Source organism: Lontra canadensis, unplaced genomic scaffold, assembly GCF_010015895.1.
Source record: "Lontra canadensis isolate GAN:19392208 unplaced genomic scaffold, GSC_riverotter_1.0 scaffold101, whole genome shotgun sequence".
Lineage (NCBI taxonomy): Eukaryota > Metazoa > Chordata > Mammalia > Carnivora > Mustelidae > Lontra > Lontra canadensis.
The window spans coordinates 7,254,793-7,281,818 of NW_022631095.1; the positions used below are offsets into that span (position 1 = coordinate 7,254,793).

General features: G+C 38.6%; 1 protein-coding gene across 4 annotated transcripts in view; it reads left to right on the plus strand.

Annotated features, from left to right (window-relative positions):
* PSD3 (pleckstrin and Sec7 domain containing 3) overlaps positions 1-27,026 on the plus strand; it is a 601,036-nt gene that overhangs the window by 542,235 nt on the left and 31,775 nt on the right. For all 4 annotated transcript variants that reach the window (XM_032838061.1, XM_032838062.1, XM_032838063.1 and 1 more), the window contains 2 exons: positions 1,315-1,459; positions 12,419-12,562. In XM_032838061.1, the coding sequence (XP_032693952.1) occupies positions 1,315-1,459; positions 12,419-12,562 (289 nt within the window). The remainder of the gene's footprint in view (positions 1-1,314; positions 1,460-12,418; positions 12,563-27,026) is intronic.

Consider the following 27,026-nt stretch of genomic DNA (forward strand, 5'->3'; position numbering starts at 1 on the left):
ACCAAAAAGCTCTAATTACTTCAGACAGAATTGAGTCAACAGAGCCAGAGAAATCAGATTAGAGAAGCATATGGGGTGCAAAGAGGAGTTGATTTCTAGAGTGGTCTCTCAGAGTCATCAGGAAATGATTTTATGTGGACTGACGTTTTGTCCATCTTCTGTTTACTGATTATATACATAGTGGATCAACTATCCTGGCTCATGACTATTTCTCCTATTCAATTTATGAATTCACAAATATTTATTAAGTGCTGTCCATGCTGGTCTCTGCAAATATATGACATTCAAGTTAAAAGTATATTAATAACATCAGATGATTTTCACATCCTGTCAGGTAGATTTTTAACATCTGATTAATCTCACCTGGGTTAAGTATACAATTCAATTATTTTTTAGCATATTTACAGAATTGTGCAACCATCACCAAAATCCAGTTTTGGAACACTTCTGTCACCCCAAAGAGATCCTCCATGACCATTTTGTAGTCATTCTCTGTTTTTACCCCATCCCCACACACCACTAATCTCCTTTCTGTCTCTATAGTATTGCCTTTACTGGACTTCTCATATACATGGAACCTTATAATGATATATGTTTGGCTTTCTTCACTTACCACAAAGTTTTGGGGGTTCACCATGTTGTAACATATATCTCCACTTCATGCCTTTAGTGCTGAGCAGTGTTCCACTGTATGGATGTATACCACATTTTTAAAATTCATTCACTAGTTGATAGACATTTAGATTGTTTCCCCTTTTGGACTCTTATGCTTTCAGATACAAATCTTTTTGTGCCTATATGTTTTTATTTCTCTTGGTTATATACTTAGAATTGCTGGGTTATATGATGAACCTATAGTTAACTTTTCAGGAAACTCAAAGCTGCTTTCCAAGTGGGTGTTGCCTTTTTACAGTCCTTTTAAATTCTATCAATTTTTCCCGCAGTTGGATTTTAAAATTGAATTATGTGATTGGAAGAGATGAGTTAATTTTTTAATTTTTGACTGAGCTTAGTATCAAAGTAAGGGGTTAATATTTAATATCAAGTTATTTTGCTTTTTTCCCTCTTTTGTATCCTTGAGGAATAATCACAGTCTTATACTATAATGATCATGGGTTCCAAGGCCTCTTATTTCCATGGTGATTGCTGTTGAAAATGTTAAATCTCAATGAAATTTTGTCAGGAATTAATTATACCAAGAAAAATAAATAAATGATTTTATGTGCCATTTTAAATTGTTAATAAGAAATGGGCTAGGTGTGATGTATTTAAGATAGAGAAATAACCTGATGTAAATTTATCTGTTTCTCATAGGAGTCCAGAGGAAATGCAAGGGTGGATAAACAAAATTAACTGTGTTGCAGCTATATTTTCTGCACCACCATTTCCAGCAGCCATTGGCTCTCAGAAAAAGTTTAGTCGTCCACTTCTGCCTGCTACTACAACAAAATTGTCTCAGGTAAGTCATTTTGATAGTGCTTTGACTTTAGGAAAAAATACTTTATAAAATAATCTTATTAACATTTGATTGGAATAATACTACACATTTTGACAGCAAGGGTAAGCCCTTGCCTCGGAAGGTGTATTGTATAAATGGGGCAAAATGTAGTGTACTGGGTTTTACACTTCGTATTGGAAGCTGACACAACTGAGTCATGGTTGGTAAAACACATAGTTGGAATACATTTCAAATGTTTGCTACTCAGTCATAGGGGATTAGTTTACTCTGGTTTTATTATTTTTTTTAATTGAAGTATAGTTGACACACCACGTTACATTAGTTTCAGGTGTGCAGCATAGTGATTCAACAACTGAGTTATGCTCTGCTCACCACAAGTGTAGCTCCCATCTGTCCTCATACACATTATTACAATACCATTGACTATGCGACCTATGCTATACTTTTCATCCCCGTGCCTTACTCATTCCATATCTGGAAACCTACTCCTCCTATTTTCCTTCATCTTCTACCCCTCCTCCCCTCTAGGAACCATTAGTCTGCTTTCTGTATTTATGGATCTGTCTCTGCTTTTTGCTTATTTGTTTATTCATTTGTTTTGTTCTTTAGATTCCACATATAAGAGGAATTATATAGTATTTGTCTTTTTCTGTCTGACTTACTTCATTTAGCATTATACCCCTCTTCGGTCCATCCATGTTGTTAGAAATGGTGGGCTTAGGTTTTTGATTTTGTTTGTACTAACAGCTCATATTTTTTAAATAACTGGCTGGGGTTAGATATCCTGGCTTGAAAACAAGCTTTTTTGAAATTTGTTTATTCATTCATTTATTCATTCACTCATTTTATTGAACTTTTCCCATATCCCAGGCTGTATTTGATGCTGGGTATATAAGAATATTCCCAGGGATCCACTATCCACAATACAAAGGGGAAGAGACTTCCCTACCTTCAGGGAGGAGCTAAATGGACCATGTGGGTTTTCCTAGGTAATCCAGACAACATACAGTAGAGCAGTATTCCAAATGTAGTCATCTAAGTTTCTCTTCTGTTGTCGGATTGATCTCTCTAAAGGTCATATTTTATGTCCCTCTCCTCCTTAAAACTCTGTTCTGAGGACACTGTAAACAGGCCAGTTTTGCCAATTTTAAACCTGTCTGCAGTGCCCCTATTGCCATTGACTAGTTAAGGATTTTGGAAGGTAGTTTGATGTCCTTGTGAATTTCTTTTTGGTGCAGTAATAGAAATAGTTTCATCTGGCTCTAGTCAACCAGGTGTTGATGTTAACTGACTCCTCTACCTACCTGATATCATAGATTATCAACACATTTTGTGCCTGTTACACTTGAGAGACTATTTTAGGCTCTAGAGACAGAAAGACAAATGAAACCCAGATATTCTCTGAATACAAAACATGCAAGTAAGTATAATACAGTTTGATTAGAGCACAGGAAGGTAAGTCCGAGTGCCATGTATAGTGGAAGAGGAAGTATGGTGTCTTATATGAAACTTAAAGGATGGGTAGCAATTAGATGTGGTGTGGCAAGAGAAAATGATGCAACAGAGGGTCAGAAAGGCCCAGAGGAGAAAGCACTGAGATGTGAGAACCACATAAAAGTTATCAAATGTGACTTGAGCACAATATATTGAGAAAAGGCAAGATACATTCCTCTGTAGAAGTAAGTATGGCCAAATGATGAAAGGTCTTCTATGTCATGTGTAGGATTTTGGATGCGTCACTGGTTCCCCAACATCTTTAGGGTAACAGTTTAAGCAGGAAAGTAATGTGACCAAATTTGTGCTTCAGAAATTATTTATGTTACAATAGGAAGAAAGTATTAGAGGAAGAAGCTACTAGAAGCAGAAAGCCTAATTTTAATGGTATGGGAGGGGCGCCTGGGTAACTCAGTCACTTAAGCATGTTAACTGACTCCTCTACCTACCTTGAACTCCTCTACCTACCTGAACTTGACCTTCAGCTCAGGTCGTGATCCCAGGGTCATGGGATCTAGCCTCCTTCCCCCCGCAGCATTGGGCTACCCTGTGCAGCAGGGAGCCTGCTTCTCCCCTCTTCCTCTGCCTGCTGTTCCCCCTGCTTGTTCTTTCTCTCTTTCCCCCAAATAAATAAATAAATCCTTAAAACAAATAAAATAAAATAAAATAAAGGCAGGGGAAATAATGAGAGGAAAAATTATTTGTAGAAGAGATGGATAGATGTGTAAGTATTTGAGACATCTTGAGAGTGTGGAATGAGTGTTCCCAGTGGCTTATTGAAGTAAAGGAATAAGGACTATCATCTAGGCTTCAGCAGCTGGGGACTGTGCTGTCTTGCTGACTTGGCTTTTGTGACCTCACCATCTGGTTTTCATCCTGTTGCTTCTTCCTAGGGTTCTTTCCTGGGTCCTTTTCCTCTTTCTGCTTCCAAATGTTGCAACGCTCAGTGCTCAGAAGGGGACCAAAATGGATATTTGAGAAACAATTTTTCTGTTGTCAAGAAAAAACAGGGAGAATGTTGTGCCAGGAAAGGGGAGAAAGAGGAGAGGAGAGAGGTCAGGTAAAATTAGTACAAAAAATATCTCCTATGAAGTGGCAGGAGGTCATCGGGTCCCTTGATGAGAGCAGTTTGTGGAGTGATGGGAAGAGAACCACGTTTATCTTCTTTGAGAAAGGATTGGAAAGTAGGAAGGAAGCGGAGGAAGGGAATACATACAAGTCTTGCCGTGAGTTCATAAAAAATAGACTGGTGGTAAGAAGAGAGGAGACATGATTTAATGAAAAATTCTTTTGGTTTTGTTAATTTATAATTATTATTAACATGAATTAGATACTCCCATGTAAGCATTACTATTGCTTTGTTGTTCACAGACTACAAAAATACAAAAACAAAAACAAAAAACTGTTAAGAATAGAGAGGACCAGGCCAGTTCACTTTACAAGGCAGAATGGCATTTAATTTTCAAGTCTAAACAAATGGTAAGAGAACAGGTCATGTTATTGATGACCAAAAGGTTTATTAGCAGAATTCTCCATCTACCCACCTAAACTATGACCTCTTAAAGCAAATGCGTTCCCCCACTTTAATTTCAGGTACTTGAAATAGACAGTAAGCCATATTATATAAGGTATGAGAAGAAAAAAACAATTAAACAATTAACCAGAGGCAACAAATACCTTCAGAAGTTGGGTTTTGTTCTGTTAATTTCACGAGGGATTTTCCAGTACTTACTTTTCAATAGATTGGTCTTTCTCACAATCATTCTTATAAAAGATCCAGGAAAAAGATGAGTTGAAGTTTAGAAGGAACATTAATAAGCATAGAGCAACTTACAAGTTTTAACTTGTTCTTTCCTTACTATGGATCTACACTTCTATTTACTTTCTACTTTGAAAATGTACTTGTGTTCTATTTATGTATGGGCTAATTTTAGTAAGTCACTGGCACATGAAAATGAATGTGTTTCTCTATTTGTGTATTTTTTTACCATGAGACCAGGTAAGCAAGCACCTTTTCCAAGGCAAAAATCTTTTATTTTAAACAAATGTTTTACACTGGAACTAAAAATAGAATGCATAAAATTTTTAATATTTTTCCTCATTTTGAACATAAATCCATAGAGATACAAAAAAAAAAAAAAAAAACCCTGCTTATGTAATGTTATCAAATGATGTATTTAGGATTTTAAATAAGGCAATAACCAAAAAGAGACATGCTTCTTTATCGCTTATGACAAGATGACCAAGTACTTTCAGGAATTTAATTACCTTTTTAAAAAAATAATAATAAAATAAGATGTTTTCGTCCTCCACAAATAAATCACAAAGCCTTTGTGGGCCTCAGTTTTCCAACTGGAAAATTGAGAAGACTGTTCTAGAGTGTTTTTAAGGTTCTTTTATTAGCTCTGTATTTTTTGCCCAGGTCATTGTGTTTTTTTACTTAAAAATGAAGATGTTTTGCCTTTGAGAGTAATAGGACAATTTAGAAATAAATATGTAAAATGAAGCATGTGATAAAGAATAGCTTAGAAAAAGGGAGAGAGAGAGCGCCGAATCCTAACCACTAGACCACCAGGGAGTGGGGCGCCTGGGTGGCTCAGTGGGTTAAAGCCTCTGCTTTCGGCTCGGGTCATGATCCCAGGGTCCTGGGATCGAGCCCCACATCGGGCTCTCTGCTCCGCGGGGAGTCTGCTTCCTCCTGTCTCTGCCTGCCTCTCTGCCTACTTGTGATCTTTGTCTGTCGAATAAAGAAATAAAATCTAAAAAAAAAAAAAAAAAGAAAAAGAAAAAGGGAGAGAAGAGTTAGGCTACATGCAGCCTGTTCAGTATTTGGTGTACCCTCCACATCAAATAGAGACTTTTGTGGGGATATCTTTGGAAGAGTTATCATAGTGCACCTTCAGTGAATCCTGGAATGCATGTCTAGATGCACCCACAAGTTTTCCAGTACCTTGAAGACTACTAGTCCTTGTGATTTAGCCCTGGCATTACCAACCTCAGCACAAGTGCCATTTTAGCCTAGATAGTTCTTTGTTGTGGGGCTTGTCCTTTGAATTGTAGGATGTTTAGCAATATCCCCAGCACTACCCACTAGATACCAGTATCATCGCCCTAGCTGTGACAACCAAAAATGTCTGCAGACATTGCCAAATATCCTGTGGGGTCAAAACCCACCCCACTGCTACCTGCTGCTATTGAGAACCACTGAATTAGCCCAGCCATCTCTCCTTTCTCCATACACCCACAGCCTGGCTATGACTCCCCTAAATGCCAGAACTACTTGGATAATTTTAGTTTATAAAATTCATGTATAACAATGTGAGTACCCTACTGGAAAGAAAACTTAATAGTGTTAGGAAAAAACTAAACAGGCAATTAAAAGATTGGTGCTTTTAAAGACATACTGTTCATCATCACCCTGTCATTTGCAAGCTTTAATTTATTCTTGTCTTCTATCCAAAACATATTAGCCTTCATTATTAAAATTGATTATTATCAGTGCAGTGTTGTTCTTTCTGAACAACTCTGCTGTGTAGGAGTCATCTTCTTAGTTGTTTTCATGGCAGGGTTGCCAAAGCACATTTTTCTTCTTTTGGGGATATTGAAAATTTAAGTTTTGTTTCTCCTTCTGGTACAGTACTCTAAACTTAGTATTTCATGGTTGGCCCTCTTCAGGATCTATTCAGGACCTCCCTTTCTACTCATCAAAGCAGTCATTTTCAGCTTTAATGTGTACAGAAATGATCTGGGGACTTGCTGAAAGTGCATGTGTCCCAGCATCCCCATACCAGGTTAATGAGGTCCAGGTCAGGGGCCCAGGAACATGAATGTTTTAAGACAGACCAGGTATCCAGCCTGCAAGCCGTGCAGATAATACTTAAAGGGACTGCACTGTAATCCCAACAATCCCTACTGTGTCTTTCACTACTTTTTTGGAGACGTGTGAAACTGAAGTGGGCTCTTGGGCTAGCTCAGCAATAGAAATTGACAAGAAGCCAAACGGGAGTTTCAAGCAAGGCTTTAGTGGGACAGGGGAGTCAACACAGAGGAAAGCTCCGCGGGCTGACTCCCCTGAGGCAAAGTTAGTGAGAGTTCTTAAAAGAAAGTTGGGTGGAAAAGGGTACTTTGTAAGCATGTAGAGGTGGTGGTTTATTAAACCTATGCATTTAAAATTCATGCTTCTTCATATATCACATGTCAAAATAACGTGAAATCTCCACCTGGGTGGGATTTTTAGTATTATTATGAGGGAAGAATTTGTCCATGAAAGTCCAGCACTGGGGTCCATCTTGGTGCAGATTGGTTTGGTCTGGTCTTTACCAGTCCTTATAGTAAGTATCTTCCTGGTCAGTAAGCATCCTCCCTCTGCATTCCTGCAAGATGTGCTACTCAAGAGGCACAGAGTTTTATCTTTTTTTTTTTTTTTTTTCACCTTTGGAGAAGGCAAGGAATACTGGATTTCACAGTCAGGGTTGGGAGACCCAAGTCTAATCCCTGCTCTGTCTCACTTGCACCTTGTGGAGTTACCATTTCCTGATATCTAGTTCTGTTTTCTTCTTTGAATTTCCGCCCTCTCCTGTAAAGTTCTGAATCAATGATCAATGATTATTTGAATCACTAACCAGTGATTAGTTTAATCACTAAATGCTAATTGTTGAAGGCCAGGCCTTGTGATAAACACTGATTTGAAACAAAGGAAAGCCTTCTGCTTGCTTCTCACCTCTCTTTTTATCCTGTGGTTTGACCATTAGGGCAGTTATGGCCAAGGACCAGATGAGTGTGGCAGGGTTCTTTCATAATCTGGCCCCTACATTGAGGGCAAGAAGAGAAGAAAGAAGGAGACCACTTCAAATTGGTAGGTGGCAGTTTTAATAAGCAAGGGAACTTACTTAAGAGGCCTGTCTTGGGTGGCCACAAGGTGAGTCGATCTTTGCACCCACATGCCAGAATCATGAAGTTTAGGTAGAGGCCTTAATTGAGTTCAGTCTTATATACCATACAGATGGTCTCAAAAACATACTACTATTTTGAGGCTGTGTCCTTAGGGCAGCTTCTAGCTTGGGAAGGGGAGGCAAATGCACATTTCATGGACGAGGTGGAGGTGAGGAGCTTCCAGTTGCTCAGGTCCAGCTTGCCTTTCAGCTAATGCATCTCAATGACCTCCTCCGACAGGCAGGGATCTGGAGCAGTGGAATTTCAGAGTAGGAAGTCATTCTTGTAACTGTGTCCCTAACTGGCCAAAACCACACGCTTCCCGCCTGACTCCATTTTATACTTTTAGTCACAAATCCTGTCACTTCTGCATCTTAAATATCTTTCATATCCTACCCACATTCCTTAATTCAGACTTTTGTCATCTTTCACCTATATCACTGGTCTCCTAACTTTTTTTATCATTCACCTTATTAATAGTAAATATTTGAGCAGATATCCTCCAACATATGTATATATTTTTATAAAATATACTACATGTCCTGTTATCAACAAGATGGAAAAATGTTAGTGTTAATCATTAGGAATGTTAATCCTTAGGGAAATAGAAATCAAAATCAGGAGATATCACTTTATACTCATTACAGTGGCTATAATTTAAAAAAAAAACTTCAAGGAAAAGAATGTGTTGGTGAGGATGTGGAGAAATTACAACTTCAGTATGTGGCTGGTGGGAACATAGAATAATGTAGCTACTTTGGAAAATAATTTGGTGGTTCATCAAATGATTAAACATAGAGTTAACATGTGACCCAGCAATTCCACTCCTACTTAGATAGCAGGAGAATGAAAACATAAACCCACATAAAATCTTTTACACAAATGTTCATTGCAGCCAAGGGTGGAAATGGCCATCAGCTGGTGAATAGATGAATGAAATATGATATATACATACAATGGCATATTATTCAGTTGTAAAAAACACAACGAAGTACTGGTACATCCTGCAAAGTGGATGAACCTTGAAAATATTTCACTAAGTGAAAGAAGGCAGTCACAAAAAGAAACATTGTGTGATACCATTCCAAAAGGAATGGGAAGCTAAAATGTCATAAAATTGTAGTGATGGTTGCACAACCCTGTGACTATATTAAAACTTAACTAAATTACACACTTTAAATGGGTAAATTATGTGGTATGTGAATTATATCCCAAGGCTTATTTTTTCCCAGTGGATCATCTTGCCTGGGTTGCAAACAACCCACTTTGAAAAACTCCGACAGATTATTTGCATAACCACTTGAGATCTCTCTTCCTCCAGTCTGCTTTTCTCTAATCCATCCTTCACAGTTGTAGCTAAAATATGACTCATGTACTATCACTTAAACCTAACGGGCTCACTTTCGCCAACAAGATGCAGTCCACACTCCTTGGCATTGCCTTAAATGGTTCACTACACTTCTCCAGAATAGATAGATTTTATATTCATTTCTTAGACATCTGTATTTAACATATATTGAGTACTCAATAAACAATGAAATCATGTTGAAGTTAATGCAGAAGCTCACTAAACTGTTTATAAAAATCTTTAAATCTCTTAAACATAAAATCTTTCCGATGGCGCCTTCAGAAAGAGTTCAAACTGAGTTAAAGCAGTTGTTCTTTATTCTAAATTCCATGTAGCTTGGGTTCAAGGCTGTAATATTTAGCAATTTGTCTTATAAGTTTCCCAGAAGATTTTTAGAGATGTCATTACCTTCTAAATCACCTATGTATTTTAAAACAGCACAAAGGAAACAGTCTGAGCCCTCCCTTCTTTACCTCTCCTCCCCATTGGAACAACACTGGTTTTCAGTGAATATCAAATTTTGGCAAAGATACAGAACAATGTGAATTTTTAAGCCTACTATAGAAATGTAAACTGGTGGAAACACTTTAAAAAGCATGTTAGTGTCCTCTTAAAGATAGACATTCTAAAACCCCAAAATTCTCCCTCTTAGTGATTACACTGTAGGACAATTCTTGCTCATATTCACTAAGCAGCATGTTCAATGTAGCATCATTTATAATAGCCTAAAGACACCTGAAAACAGCCTAAACATCCTTCAGTGAAATTATAGTATATCATATAGTGTCCTATAGTTAAAAGGAAGAAACCAGAACATATATGTGAGTAAATCTCAGAAACATGCTGAATGAGAAAACAAGTCACCAAAGGAAACATATGAAGTATAAAAACCTATAGAACATAATTTTCTATTTTTATGGATCTTTGTATTTATAAAGGAGTAGCATAGAAAAAGAATTAGAGGGACGCCTGGGTGACTCAGTTGGTTGGACGACTGCCTTCGGCTCAGGTCATGGTCCCGGGGTCCCGGGATCGAGTCCCACATCGGGCTCCCAGCTCCATGGGGAGTCTGCTTCTCCCTCTGACCTTCTCGTCGCTCATGCTCTCTCTCACTGTCTCTCTCTCAAATAAATAAATAAAATCTTAAAAAAAAAAAAAAAAGAAAATTAGATAGGGTGCCTGGGTTGCTCAGTCAGTTGAGGGGCAGATTCTTGATTTGAGCTTAGGTCATGGACTTAGGGTTGTGAGATCAAACACAAGTCAGGCTCTGTGCTTAGCGGGGAGTGTGCTTGTGATTTTCTCCCTCTGCCCCTCCCCCTGTTCTCTCTTTGTCTCTAAAATAAATAAGGGGCTCCGGGATGGTTCAGTCTATTAAGCATCTTCCTTTGGCTCAGGTCATAATCCCAGGGTCCTGGGATCAAGCCCTATGTCAGGCTCTCTGCTCAGTGAAAAACCCGTTTCTCCTTCTCCCTCTGTCCCTCTCCTCCCCTGCCCCTGCCCAGTCCCTGCTTGTGCTCTCAATCCCAAAACTCCAGCATCATGACCTGAGCTCAAATTCATAATGTGGCATGTTTATATAGATAGATAGTTACATATACCCTCACATCATAAATTAAAATTATTAGGATTTTTCACCTCTAAATTGTTCTTCTAGATTTGAATTATAGGCTTAAATTGACAGATTTATTACACAGTTGCTTTATGGTTTAAATTCTTCATCTGGCAACTATGTATGCTGATCTTGGATTTAAATAGTAATTTTAATTTATAAAAATACCATATGGAAAAATTCAACTGGGAATTGTGGTGATGATGTATTGTACATGTTAATTTTTTTACCTTTAACTCTGCTTGTGATTATCTAGGGTGCCATGAGTTTGAGAAACAGAAGGGGAAAACTCATCTTGTTTTTTTGTTTTTAATGCCATGCCTTTTATGAGGAGTACAAATTGATACGTCCTCAAATACGAACTTAATAAAGGATGGAAATCCCTTTTGTCTGCTATTTTAAATAAATAAATAATGTTGCTATTATACAAACTATATTTATTACCTAGTTTAATCAGTTCCTCTTCATTCACTTTCATCCGTTTATATCTTATTGTACATGTAAAGTTTATATTCAGCATGAATTTGGATAATATATATGTGAAAGTAGAATAGTAAAAAAGCAGTTATACAATTATAGGAATGCAAGAAAATTCCAGTCTCTTTGTTTCATTTTTAAAATGTTCCCAGGGGCGTTGATAGTATCATAAGGCAATAAAAATGGTGCCCCTTGAATGGAAGTTCTTTGATATAGTATCAAACATGTTGCATTGGTGCATGGTGCCTATAGTAACACCTTTCAGGCAAGAATTGCTCTATAGGTCATTCAATTGAATCACTAGTTTGGCTCAATAAGATTTTGAAGGAAGTCAGAACCTCTACTACTTTGGAGGGAAAAATCATAGGTTGCTGCATTTTTTAGAATATCATCTGAAAGGGATGCCTGCGTGGTTCCTTTCGTTAAGCATCTGCCTTCGGCTCAGGTCAAGATCGCAGCAGGGTCCTGGGGTCAAATCCCACGTCCAGCATCTTGCTCCACAGGGAGCCTGCTTCTCCCTCTGCCTGCCACTCCCCCTGCTTGTGCTTGCTCATGTGTGCACTCTCTCTCTGACAAATAAATAATAAATCTGTTTTAAAAAATTTATCATCTGATGGCTTACAGAGAATTATTTCTTGGTGGTATTGCTTTCTTAAAAAGTTGGGGGGGCAACTAAGCAGAGAGGCTCTAAATTCACTGTGATAAATGGGGAAATAGCAGTATTGCTGAGTGGACAGGAAATGGAAAAGCCAAATTATGCAGGATTCTGAGGATGGGTGCTTAACTGGTGCCTTGCCTTTTGAAGTATTTCTTAGGAAGTCTGTTCTCAACTTCATGACAGCTACACTTGAAAGTATTTGGTTTGAAAGTATTTGGCTCTGAAGGTATTTGGTTTTGTAACAAGGGGCCCGGTTGTCATTTTGCAAAGGTACATGTGAATACTAGTCTGAGAAGGTTGGTAAAATGTGGCAGTGGAGGTACATTGGACTGTTTTGATGAATTGAAGTCATTCATCATAAGGGATGTTAAAAAGTACTCTGTGATTTTTTTTTAATTGATTTACTTTCCAGATGCTAAATAGCTTAATAATTTCCTGCAGGAGGAACAGCTGAAATCTCATGAAAGCAAGCTGAAGCAGATTACCACTGAGCTGGCTGAGCACCGCTCATATCCCCCAGACAAGAAAGTTAAAGCCAAGGAGATAGATGAATACAGACTGAAAGATCACTATCTGGAGTTTGAGGTATGTCGAACCTAAATGTAATAAATGCCTATATCTAAGTTATTTTATGATTTTTTCATGAGGCAGGTTTTTTTCAGCTGCCGTGCTATAGGAAGTGTACCTCAACCCTGACTCTAACTTGGGAGCTGCAGGCATGGTCTAGATCATGTCAGCCCCCCTTGTGTTTAGGATCCTATATAAGTATCCAACAAACATAAAAAAAAAATAATAACTGTCAGTTTATGTGCTTAAAAGCAAATAGCCTGCTTGGTTAGGCTAATGTGTGCCTGCTGTGAGAAAAAACAACAGTAGATGGACACACCAGAATGGGTGGCTGCTTTCCCTGTGTCTGTATCTCTTCCAGCAGAGTTTGAGTCAAAAAAAAAAACAAACAAAAACAAAACAAACAAAAAAACCATAGTGAAGGGAATGAGCTACAGGGTGACATGAAACATTAGCTTCTTCATGCCTATTCTTGCTGTTCAGCAGCACTGATGCATTTTTCCTCTCTCCACCTGTATCCTTCAGAAGGAGATTAATAAATAGATCAATTGTGGCACATCCATCCATGTACTATATATAACAAGTGTGGTTATTAAAAAGAATGGGGAGGATCTATAATCTCTGGAAAGGTGAGAAATGTAAAAGCAAGTTGAAAGCAGTATATATAGCAAATGTTAGCTTTGGCTACATTTTTTCCCGTTAGACAGTGTTGTTGTAGGAAAGAGCTTTAGGGTTCAAAGCCAACGACCAAGAAAGAATTCTTGAGACATCTTTGTTGCAAAACGGTGGTTTTATTAAAGCACAGGGATAAGACCCAGGGGCAGAAAAAGCTGCACTGGGGTCATGAGGTGTGGTCCATCATATACTTTCAAGTTGTGACAGTTTTAGGGATACTGTAAGTCTCTAAGGAGTGTTGGAGGCAAGGTTTCCAGGACCTTGAGGGGCTACCTATTGTTGGGAAAAGGTCACTTATTACCATCTAGTAAAACCTGAGTCATGAGACCCTTTAGATGTATATCGGTGGGCCATATGCTTGGGGGATGATTGCCAACACATATCTTGACAGGTAGAGATGAAGTTTCCAAAGGAATTTTTACATGTTAAAGTAGATTTACAGGATCCTGGGGGTTGGGCTAAGATTACCTGTTGCCCTTAGCAAAATAGTAACATTGAGGCAGTTAGAGAAATGTCACTCTGCCTTTTTCAAGGACCTGTCAATTGGCTGCAGGTAGTAAGGAAATTTAATAAAAATTTAATAATTTTTCTTCTGCCTTTGTTTCCCACATCAAGTGGCATTCCTCTCTTCAGCAGCTGCCTTGATTTTCCCCTACAACTACCCCCACAGTTTGTCTCATTAATAAAGTCCTAATCCTTAATTTAAGAGGATTTGAGTTCTGTGTTTCTACCACACTGGTCTTTTCACAACAGCCTCCATGTATCTTAGTCACATTTCTACCCGCTGTCTCTATTTTCAAGCTAAGGTTTTTACCTCCAACAAAGCATTAAAATTAAGACGGGAGTTTCTTGGAGGAATGTCATTCTCTGTTTGTCTCAAGTCTTTTGTCAGTGGGCTGCAGGTTACAAGGAAGTTTAATTTTATCTACATTTCTTTTGCCCTTTTTCTCCACATCAGCCTCACCAGCAAAAGACTTGAAAAACATTTTTTAAAAAAACAAACAAAAAACCTAAGCAGCTCATCTTTCTTTCCCCAGGCTTGTTCATTCTTGAGAAATGGGAGTATCTCAAAAAGCAATCATAATTCTTCACACTTCTGGAGTGGCTTTCAAGCTATAGACCCTTTTATTTTCACACATGCTAATTAAATTTCCCAACACCTCAGTCCCCTGTTTCTAGCACTCAACAACTTACTTTGAGCCCTTGACTTGGAAGTCTAAGAACCTGTTCCAGGAGGTGGGGGTGGCTCCAAGACCATGGAAAGGTTGTCACTGCTAAAAGCACTCCTTAATTTTTAACATACTCTGGTACCTCTTTTCCAAAAATGTAACCTAACAAGAGCAGCATTTTCACTTAATGACATAGAACCTAAACCAAACTTTGTGGGGATAAGTCTTGCTTTCATCACATTATCACCTCAAAGAACCTAAGATTGTATCCCACAGCCCCTGGCTCATTAAAATCATACTCCTGTGTCGGCATATTGGATTTCTCTAAGGCTGCATTAACCTGTGTCTACCAGGAATGTAGAAGAGTAGACGCTATCTAAAGAGGTTTTTGTAAAAGTAATCCTTTTTTCAAAAATGAATTATTTTTCATTAACTTAAAATTGAAGTAGTATAACTTGTGGAGTCTACTTTGCTATTCTTTCAGCCACCAGAATTTGTCTTGAGTGTACAGAGAGCTTTTGTACAGCATGAAGTCCTCTGCTTTATCAGCAGCATTCCCTGAGCAGACTGCTTCATTCCCTCATTCAATCTAATCTCATTCACTGAATAGGGAGTTTGAGAGTGATTGATCTTTTTTTTAAGATTTTATTTATTTAATTGACAGACTGAGATCACAAGTAGACAGAGAGGGAGGCAGAGAGAAAGGAGGAAGCAGGCTCCTTGCTGAGCAGAGAGCCCGATGTGGAACTTGATCCCAGGACCCTGGGAACATGACCTGAGCCCAGGGCAGAGGCTTTAACCCACTGAGCCACCTAGGTGCCCTGATCATTTTTTTATATTTTGTTTACTGCTCTGTCCTCACTTTCTGAAGCATGCAACTGAGTGCTCAGTACATATTTGCTGAATGAATAAATGAAATTTTATTATTGTATATAAAAGATAAACATCAAAGAAAGTAATTCGCTAAGACAGCTTAGTAGGTCCCCTGAAATCAGATCTGATAGGCAGGTGAGAACAGACAGCACCTTCTGTAATTCAGTGTGAACCTCGAATGAGCAGTGACAGGAAGGGGAGTTTTAATCCCATCTGCATCTGTCACCAAGAATCACAGTCAGAGATGAGCTTTCACCTATTTCTGCAAAAAGAGCCTCCCTGAAGTTTCAGAACACAGAAAATTCTTAAAATTTTTCACATCTTGATAAAGAAAAATGCTTTTATTTTGTTAGAATATTAAGCTTTTAGTAATTACACTGGGAGTTGTTCCTAAGTTTATGCATTTCAGTTTTTTATATCCCAAATTGCTTTCAATACAAACAGTTCTTCGTGGTAGGCCAAATTCACAGCTCTTTCTGTGACCGAGAAATATTCTCTTATCAACAATAGCCAAATTATGGAAAGAGCCCAAATGTCCATTGACTAATGAATGGATAAAGATATGGTATCTGTATACACACGCACACACATATATACATACTGTGGAATATTACTTAGTCATCAAAAAGAATGAAGTCTTGCCCTTTGCAACACTGTGGATGGAGCTAGGGTGTATTATGCTAAGTGAAATTAGTCAGAGAAAGACAAGTACCATATGATTTTACTCATATGTGGAATTAAACAAAACAGATGAACATGGGGGGGTGGGAAGAGAAGAAAACCAGAAAACAGGCTCTTAACTATGGAGAACAAACTGAGATTTGCTGGTGGGGAGTGGGCAGGGGAGTTCACTAAATGGCTGATGGGTATTAAGGAGGGCACTTGTGATGAGCACCAGGCATTATATGTAAATGGTGAATCACTAAGTTCTACTCATGAAACTAATATTATACTATATGTTAACTAACTAGAATTTAAGTGAAAACTTCAAAGAAAAAAGAAAAAAACACTACTTATTATTGCCTCCTAATTTTTCTAGAAGTGTTTGTCCCTGACTGCTACCAATAAGTGCCAAAAAGAAAGAAAGAAAGAAAAAAAGAAAGAAAGAAAAACAAACTCTCCAAACTCTGACTGACAATAAGTTACTAGAAATTGTACTAAGTAAAGTAGGTTCAGGGTTTGTTTCATTGTTTTTGTTTTTTGTTTTAAAGTCTATAAAAAGTCAGGGCACCTGGGTGGCTTAGTGAGTTAAAGCCTCTGCCTTCAGCTCAGGTCATGATCCCAGGGTCCTGGGATCAAGCCCCACATTGGGCTCTCTGCTCAGCAGGGAGCCTGCTTCCCTTCCTCTCTCTCTGCCTGCCTCTCTGCCTACTTGTGATCTCTCTCTCTCTCTATCAAATAAATAAATAAAAATCTTTAAAGTCTATAAAAAGTCTACAGTGAGCAAGGAAAGTGGAAGTTCTATTTATCCTACTAGCCTTAGCCTATAAGAAAAATAGATTCTCATTTATGTAAAGCAACAAATGTCACTCAGAATGGGCTATAATTGAATAAATCCATGCCTGTCTCTTTGTTGACGTTAGGGAGGGAAGGGCAGATATTTTGTTTTTTATTGGATTGGTACCCCCAAACTGTGGCTGTTAATTCTTTGAAAGAGTTCACTTGGAACCTAAACATACTTTTGATAGAGCTTTTAGACATCACAAGTCTCTGTTAAGAAACTCAGCATCATTTTCCAATTTTAAAAAATAAATATAAGAAATAGCCTCACTTCTTTATAAATTATTTCTACTTTATTCAGTTCCCACTTCACTTAAAAATGTCTAAATTGATCTCCATGCTTCCAGTGCATTTGGAAATTTTTCAAGATATGAGTGAGATGGATGACTTATATCGAATATAAAAACTTACAGAAACCCAGCCAGTGAAAGCACAGTAGGCTGAGCTGTGCCAAGAAACTCCTGGGACATTTAAGAAACAACCCTCTTAAAGAGATTACTTTGATAGCATGGTAGCCTTATAAATATGGATTTGTTTCTTCAGCTTTAAAGACGATAGCAAGTAGAACTGAGTGAAGATACTATTTACACCAAGATGTTTTTCATGTAAATTAGAGTGTTTTCAGAGGAGAAGTTAAGATGGCAGAGGAGTAGGGGATCCTATTTTCGTCTGGTCCCTGGAATTCAGCTAGACAGTTATCAGATCTTTATGAGCACCTGCAAAATCAACCAAAGATCTGAGAAAAGGCTTGCTGCAATTCTGTAAATAAAAATGCAACCACTCTTTGCAAGGTAGGAGGTGCGCACATGTGAACCCAAGATGACAGATATATCAGAAGGTAAACCACAGGGGGAGGGAGCCTCCATAAACTGGATACCAGAAAGTGTTATAAGCAGCAGATAATAAAATCAGAACTTTGAGAAGTCTGCCTGAAAGGTGCTAGGGGCCAAAGTGGGGAGGAATCCCAGATGGGACAGCATGGACTCAGGATCCCCAGAGTCACAAAAAGAAGGTGGGGGGCGGTGCCTGAGTGTGGCAGACTACCCAAGCATCGGAACAGGGAAGCTGGCTGCAAACAGCAAGTCCAGGTGCCAGCTTTCTGCACACTGTTGCCATAAACCACAAACAACTATACTGATCTGGTGATCGATTCCAAGCAGGGGCCCAGCAAGGGGCAGAACTGTGGGGATAGCCCCCTCTATCCCCTGGGAGGAGTGGCGTGAGGGCAGGTCACAGGAGTCCATAAAGTTTGGAGACCTGAAACAGAGTTCTATGCCTGAGATAAAAACAATTGGTCATAGGCTGGGTGAACACAGGATGGAAACCAGGGACACAAGAGGCATTAACTGCGTTTCTGAAGAGTAGGGGGTGCAGACTTTCAGCTCTAGGGCTAAAGATCCAGGGCACTGCCATTTTCACCTCCCACATCAGTGCAGAAACCCTTCAGGCAACAAATCAACCATATAGAGCAATCCAGAGCCTCACACTGAGCGCAGCTTCCTGTCAACGGTGGTCCAGTTCTGCCTGGGGAAAGACACCTGAGAATCAGCCCAACCGGCCTGTCCCTGGAAGACCAGCAGGAACATCCTGTTATTACCAAGTTTACTGATCATGGAGAACTGCAAAACTTCAGCTTTTGGAGAAGCAGTATTTAGAATTTGTGTTTTTTTCCTCTTATTCTTTAGTCTTTCAGTTTTATGTTTTTTTCCTTTTCAGCTATTTTCTTATTATATCAATTCTTTTTTTAAGTCTTTTAATTTTCATTTTTACATTTACATTTTATATGTACATTTTTCATTTTTGGCTTCCTTTCAAATTGTATTCAATTTTATTTTTGTGTGTCTATGTTTTTCTTTCTTTCCTATTTTGAGATCTGGTTTCTTCTAGCAACAGACCAAAATACATCCAGGATCTAGTTTATTGGTTTGTTCAGCTTCTTTCATTTTATTCTCTTCTTTTGTTTGTTTGTTTCTGTTCCCTTCTGATTTGTTTAGTGTATTTTTTTCTGTTGTTGTTGCTATTTTCCTACTTTATTTCTCTTTCATCTGGTATTTTCTGGACATAATGACAAGATGGAAAACTCACCCTAGAAGAGAGAACTCATTGCCAGGGATTTAATCAATAGGGACATCTTACATAAGTAAGTGAGTTATCAACATAAGTAAGATGTTGGAAAAAACTATAGAAGACAATAAGTAATTCCTTACTAGAGAAATAAAAGAACTAAAATCTAATCAGGTTGAACTAAAAAATTCTCTTACTGAAACAATAAAAAAAATGGAGGTTCTAACTGCTAGGATAAGCAAGGGAGAAGAGAGAGTCTTGGAGAAGACAAAATGATGGAGATTAAGGAAGCTAAGAAACAGATATAAACAGCAAAACAGTATTAGAATAATTGGGGCCCAGAGGAAGAGGAAAGAGAGAGAGAGAGGAGCAGAAGATTTATTTGAAGAAATTTTAACTGAGAGCTTTCTTGATCTGAGGAAGGAAACAAACATTCAAGTCCAGGAAGCACAGAAAATGCCCCTCAAAGTAAATAAAAGTACATCAAATCTCAACATATAGTGAAGCTTGCAAATTTCAGAGATAAAGAGAAAAACCTAAAAGCAGCTTGGAAGAAGAGGCCCTTAACTGACAAGAATAAAAACATAAGGCTGGCAACAGAGCTGTCCATAAAGATGTGGCAGGCCAGAAAGGGCTGACATGATATAGTCAAGGTGCGAAATGAGTATGCAGCCAAGAATACTGTAATCAACAAGGGCGTCACTCAGACTAGAAGGAGAGATAAAGAGCTTTCAGGACAAACAGAAATTAAAAGAATCAATGATCACTGAACTAGCCCTGCAAGAAATATTAAAGGGGATCCTTTGAATGAAGAGAGAGCCCAGGGAAACAAGATGGCGGGGAAGTAGGAGGAGGCACCGTTTCAACCTGTACCCTAAAGTGATTACCTACCAAAGAACTTGGATCACCCATGATCAGCCTGAGATTAGAATTATACATGTCTGGATCTCTACAGGGGCAGAAGATGCCAGTGGGCAGGTAAAGTGGAGTGGAAACTTCGGACTGATAGTGGAAGATAAACAAAAGGGAGAGGGAACCACCAGAAGCCACCCATTAGAAATTAATACCCCAATACAAGAGTGCCCTGCGACTGGGGACCAGCACTAACTTGGAGTCTGGTTGAAAGCACTCAAAAAGAGCAAAGGATCGCGGGGGGATATTCTGGGAATCGGGGCAGTTAGTGACAGGGGCTTAAGTCCCCGGACCCAGGACAGCCACCTCTGGCGCTGAGCCAGAGAGAGTGTGGGGAAGAAACCAGGTTTTGGTCCCTGAGCTGCCAGCACGTCTGAGAGCGCATGGGGTTTGGCTCCCGTGAGGGGCTGGGAGCCTCGCCAGCCAGCAGAAGCACAGCCTTTTTGCAGTCCCCATGTGAGTGCCGTGCCATGCTATCAGAGCCTGAGTCACGCCCCACACCCTCCCCTGAGAGAGGTGCACGCAGGCGCCAGCCCGGCGCTCTCGAACCCAGAAAGTCTAGGCGCTCCCAGCCCGGGCCAGCGGGAAAATCTCAGTGTGCGATTGCTGCTTGGAACCTCTCTGGCGGTCTGGAGCTGCCCAGACAACCGCTGCTGTCGTGGTTTTGGGTACAAGCAGGAGTTCCTGTGTCCCCAGGGACCATGACTCAGAACGTGCTCTGCCAGAGGCCAAGAGGGAACTTATGTGCTCTGGAGCACCTAGAGGGGAACAGACTGAGGCTTCTCTCTGAGAGGGAGGTCTGGGTGTAGTTTGCTTTCCTCTAAACCTCCAAAAACCATCAAAAGCCGTCAAGGCGAGAGAAAACAAACGAACAAACATAAAAACCTCCAGAAAACAAAAGCCTGAAAAACCGGTTTCCTCAGAGCCCACCCCCTTGATGGGGGTGGGAGAACTTAACTCAGGGAACACAGCCTGAAAACCCATGTGTCAGGCCTCTCCCCCAGAAAGCCAAGCGGGGGGGAAAAAAAAAAAAAGACAAGAGAACAACCACCACTGCTTCATAGATACAACTTTTATTTTTAATTCGTTCCCACTATTCTGGTTCTTTTTTTTTTTTTTTAATATATAGATTTTTTTAAATCTATTTACCATCACAGTGAGATGTCCAGTACATCAAATTCCATAATAACCTTTTAACCTGAACTTTTTGATACATATACCCATGTTTTTCTTTTGCTTTTCAATTTTTTAATTTTTTAAAATTTTATTTTAGTTTACTCATTTTTTAATTTTTATTTTTAATATTCATATAGAGTTAAACTTCAAGGTAATCTCCTTTCCCCAATCAATGCTACCCCTATAGGTAAACCAATTGTTAATCCTCCTTTATCATAGGAAAGTTGAGTCCTTTAACAAAGATATCAGGATACATCCAGGAAGAATCAAAATAACCTTCCTCGCCCACATTAAGAATTCATAACCACTCTCCCATCTTTTTCTTCTGCCAGTGTTTCTGTGTATTTGTGTTTGTCCTGATAGTATATAAATCTTATACTTGGGGTTCTTTTTGACAAGGTTCTTTGTTTTGTTTTGTTTCGCTTTTATATATATATATATACACACACATATATATATATATATATATATATACACACACATATATTTCTCTTGTCATATACTTTTATCAGTCTTTTTGTTTTTGTTGTATACTTCATAAATCTTACCATTTGTACAAATGGGGCCCATTTGTACTGAGCCTTCTCTTTTATCTTTCTTTCTTTTTTTTTCCTGTCTCTCTCTCTCTCTCTTTTTTTTTCTTTTTTTTTTTTTTTTTTCATTTGGGTGGGCACTCTTGATTGCTCAGAAGCGTTCCAGGGTGCGCTTTGACTGCACCATGGTCGATACATCCAGCTACATCCATTCAGCCATCTCTCACCAAAATGACTAAGAAGAGGAATGCCCAACAGAAGAAAAATTCAGAGGATGGGCCTTCTGCAACAGAGCTAGTGGCTATCAACATAGATAATATGTTGGAAAGGGAATTCAGGCTAACAATTATCCAGGCAATAGCTAGGTTGGAGAAAGCCATGGATGACAAAACAGAATTGATTAGGGCAGAACTGAAAGCCACCAGGGATGATGATCACAATGCTCTCAATGAGTTCCAATCTAATCTAAATTCTCTAAAAGCTAGAGTAACTGAGACAGAAGATAGAATTAGTGATCTGGAGGACAAACTGATAGAAATGATCAGGAGGAAGCCTGGAACAAACAGCTTAGAAGCCATGAAAACAGAATTAGGGTAATAAATGATGCCATGAAACGTTCCAACGTCAGAATTATTGGAATCCCGGAACGGGAGGAGAAAGAAAGAAGTCTAGAAGATATAGTGGAACAAGTTCTCTATGAAAATTTTCCAGTCTTGCGAATGGAACCAGCGTTCATGTACTAAAGGCAGAATGGTCTCCCCCCAAGATTATAGATTCTCAAAAGTCCTCGAGACACCTGATAGTAAGAATGAGGAATTATAATTGTAGACAGGCCCTCTTGAAGGCAGCTAGAACAAAGAGAAGCTCCTTACGTACAGAGGAAAACCCATCAGAATAATGTCAGACCTGTCCACAGAAACCTGGCAAGCCAGAAAGGGCTGACAAGATATATTCAGGGCACTAAATGAGAAGAACATGAAGCCAAGAATACTTTATCCAGCAAGACTGGATTCAAAATGGATGGAGAGATAAAGAGTTTCCAAGACCTGCAAGGCTTAAAAGAGTATGTGACCACCAAGCCAACACTGCAGGAAATATTAAGGGGGGTTCTATAAAAGAGGAAAAATCCTAAGAATATCATTGAACAGAAATATAGATACAATCTACAGAAAGAAAGACTTCAAAGGCAACACGATGTCAATAAAAACGTATCTATCAATAATCACTCTCAATGTGAGTGGCCTAAATGGTCCCATAAAATGAAACAGGGTTGCAGATTGGATAAAACGACAGGACCCATCCATATGTTGTCTACAAGAGACCCATTTTGAACCTAAGGATACACCCAGACTGAAAGTGAAGGGATGGAGAAGCATCTTTTATGCCAGTGGGCCTCAAAAGAAGGCTGGGGTAGCGATTCTCTTATCAGATAAATTAGATTTTAAACTAAAGACTATAGTCAGCGATACAGAATGACACTACATCATTCTTAAAGGGACTATCCACCAAGATGATCTAACAATTGTAAATATCTATGCCCCCAATATGGGAGCAGCCAATTACATAAGAAAACTGTTAATCAAGATAAAGAGTCATATTGATATGAATACATTAGTAGTAGGAGATCTTAACACACCTCTCTCAGAAATAGATCATCGAAGCAGAAAATCAATAACGAAACAAGAGCATTGAATGACACATTGGACCAGATGGACCTCATAGATATATACAGAACATTCCACCCTAAAACAACAGAATACTCATTCTTCTCAAGTGCACATGGAACCTTCTCCAGAATAGACCACATACTGGGTCACAAATCAGGACTCAACCGATACCAAAAGATCGAGATTATTCCCTGCATATTCTCAGATCACAACACTTTGAAACTGGAGCTCAATCACAAGAAAAAGTTTGGAAGGAACTCAAACACCTGGAAGCTAAAGACCACTGTGCTTAAGAATGCTTGGATCAACCAGGAGATCAAAGAAGAGCTTAAACAATTCATGGAAACCAATGAGAATGAAGACACTTCGGTCCAAAACCTATGGGATACAGCAAAGGCGATCCTAAGGGGGAAATACATAGCCATCCAAGCCTCCCTCAAAAAAATTGAAAAATCCAGAACACAGCAGCTGTCTCTACACCTTAAAAAACTGGAGAATCAATAACAAATTAAACCAACTCCACACATAAGAAGGGAAATAATCAAGATTAGATCACAGATCAATGAGGTAGAAACTAGAGATACAGTAGAACGTATCAATGAAACTAGAAGCTGGTTTTTTGAAAGAATAAGATCGATAAACCACTGGCCACACTAATCCAAAAGAAAAGAGAGAAAGCTCAAATTAATAAAATAATGAATGAAAAGGGAGAGATCACAACTAACACCAAGGAAGTATAAACAATCACCAGAAGTTATTACCAACAGTTATATGCCAATAAGTTAAGCAACCTAGATGAAATGGATGCATTCCTGGAAAACTATAAACTCCCAAAATTGAACCAGGAAGAACTATAAACTCCCAAAATTGAACCAGGAAGAAATTGACAACCTGAATAGACTGATATCTAGTAACAAGATTGAAGCAGTGATCAAAAACCTCCCAGAAAACAAGAGCCCAGGACCTGACGGATTCCCTGGGGAATTCTACCAAACCTTCAAAGAAGAAATAACACCTATTCTCCTGAAGCTGTTTCAAAACATTGAAGCAGAAGGAAAACTTCCAGACTCTTTTTATGAAGCCAGCATTACCCTGATCCCCAAACCAGGCGAAGACCACTCCAAAAAGGAGAATTTCAGACCAATATCACTGATGAATATGGATGCTAAGGTTCTCAACAAGATCCTAGCAAACAGGATCCAACAACACATTAAAAAGATTATCCACCATGAGCAGGTGGGATTCGTCCCTGGGTTACAAGGATGGTTCAACATTTGCAAATCAATCAATGTGATAAAACAAGTCAATAGCAGGTGGTGGGTATTTAGGAGGGCAAGTATTGCATGGAGCACTGGGTGTGGTGCAAGAACAATGAATTTTGTTACGCTGAAAAGAAATAAAAAATAAAATAAAATAAATTTTAAAAAATAAATTAAAAAAAAAAAAGAAAAGAAAAGAGAGAGAGCCCAAAAATAGCAAAGGCCAGAAAGGAACAGAGACAATCTATGAAAACAGTGACTTTACCCATAACAATGGCACTAAATCTTTCAGTAATTAATCTGAGTGTAAATGGACTAAATACTCCCAACAAAAGACACAGGGTATCAGATTCGATGAAAAAAGAGGACCCATCCATATGCTGTCTACAAGAGACTCATTTTGGACCAAAAGATACGTCCATATTGAAAGTAAGGAGGTGGAGAACCATTCATCATGCTAATGGGCATTAAAAGAAAGCTGGGGTAGCAATCCCTATATTAGACAAAATAGATTTTAAACCAAAGACTGTACTGAGAGATGAAAAGGACACTATATCATAATAAAAGTGTCTATCCAACAAGACCTAACAACTAAATATGTATGCCCCTAACTTGGGAGCAGCCAATTATATAAATCAATAACAAAATTAAAGAAACACATTGGTAATAATACAATAACATTAGGGGACTTCAACATCCCACTCACAGCAGTGGACAGGTCATCCCAGCAGGAGATCAACAAGAGCTTTGAATGACACACAGGACCAAATGGACTTCAAAGCTATATTCAGAGCATTTCATCCTAAAGCAGCAGAATATACATTCTTCGTAAGTGCACACAGAACATTCTCCAGTGTAGATCACATGCAGGGTCACAAATGAGGTCTCAGCCAGTACCAAAAGATTGTAAATATTCCCTGCATATTTTCAAACCACACTGCCTCAAAACTTGAACTCAGTCACAAGAGAAAATTTGGAAGGAACACAAAGACATGGACATTAAAGAGCATCCTGCTAAAGAATGAATGGGTTTTTAAAAAATGAATGAATGAATGGGTTAATCAGGAAAGTAAAGAAAAATTTTAAAAACTCATGGAAACACGATACCTCAAAACCTTTGCAATGTGACAAAGGTGTTCCTAAAGGAGACGTATATAGCAGTACAGACCTTCCTCAACAAACAAGAAAAGTCTCAATCACAAGATACCTTACACCTAAGGAGATGGAGAAAGAACAGCAAATAAAACGTAAACACAGCAGAAGAGAAATAATAAAGATTGGAGCAGAAATCAATGAAATAGAAACCAAAGCACACTGAAACAGATCAATGAAACTAGGAGCTGGCTCTCTGAAATAGTTAATAAAATCAATAAATCCCTAGCCAGATTTACCAAAAGGAAAAGAGAAAGGACCCAAATTAAAAAAAAATAAATAAATGCAAAGGTAAGAAGAAAGATCACAATAACACCAAAGAAATACAAACAATTATAAGAACATATTATGAACATTATATGCCAACAGTTGGTCAAACAGGAAGGAATGGATGCATTCCTAGAAACATCTAAACTACCAGACCAATTACCAGCAAGGAAATTGAAGTGTAATCAAAACTCTCCCAACAAACAAGAGTCCAGAACCAGATGGTTTCCTGAGGGAATTCTACCACACATTTAAAGAACGAATAATACCTATTTTTCTGAAGCTGTTTAAAAAAATAGGAATGGAAGGAAAACTTCCAGACTCATTCTATGAGGCCAGCATTACCTTGATCCCAACACTAAAGACCCCACCAAAAAGGATTACAGACAAATATCCCTGATGAACATGGATACCCAGATTCTCACCAAGATGCTTGCCAGTAGGATCCAGCAGTACATTAAAAGGATTATTCACCACAACCAAGTGAGATTTATTCCTGGCCTGAAGGGTGGTTCAATATTTGTGAATCAACCAATGTGATACACCACATTCATTAAAGTACAAGAACCATATGATCCTCCTAATAGATGCAGAAAAAGTATTTGACAGAATACAGCATCCTTTCTTGATTAAAACTCTCTCCAGTGTAGGGATGAAAGGAACATACTTCAATATCATAAAACCCATGTACTAAAAGCCCACAGTGAATATCGTCCTCAATGGGGAAAAATTGAGAGCCTTTTCCTCTCAGGTCAGGAACAAGACAGGGGTGCTCACTTTCACCATTGTCATTTGATATAGTACTAGAAGTCCTAGACTTAGCAACCAGACAACAAGAAGAAATAGAAGGCATTCAAATTGGCAAGGAAGTCAAAATATCACTTTTTGCAGATGACATAATACTCTACGTGGAAAAGCCAAAAGTCTCAGCCCCAGAGTTGCTAAAACTCATATAGGAATTCAGTAAAGTCAAAGGGTAAAAAAATCAATGCACAGAAGTCAGTAGTATTTCTGTTGACTACAAATGAGGTAGAAGAAAGAGAAGTCAAAGAATTGATCCCATTTAAAAATGCTCCAAAAACCATAAGGTATATGGTTTTTGATATTATAGGAATATACCTAGCCAAAGAGGTATAATATTTTGAGAACTCTATAACACTTATGGAAGAAATTAAGGAAGACACAAGAAATGGAAAGACAGCCCATGCTCATGGATTAAAGGAACAAATATTGTT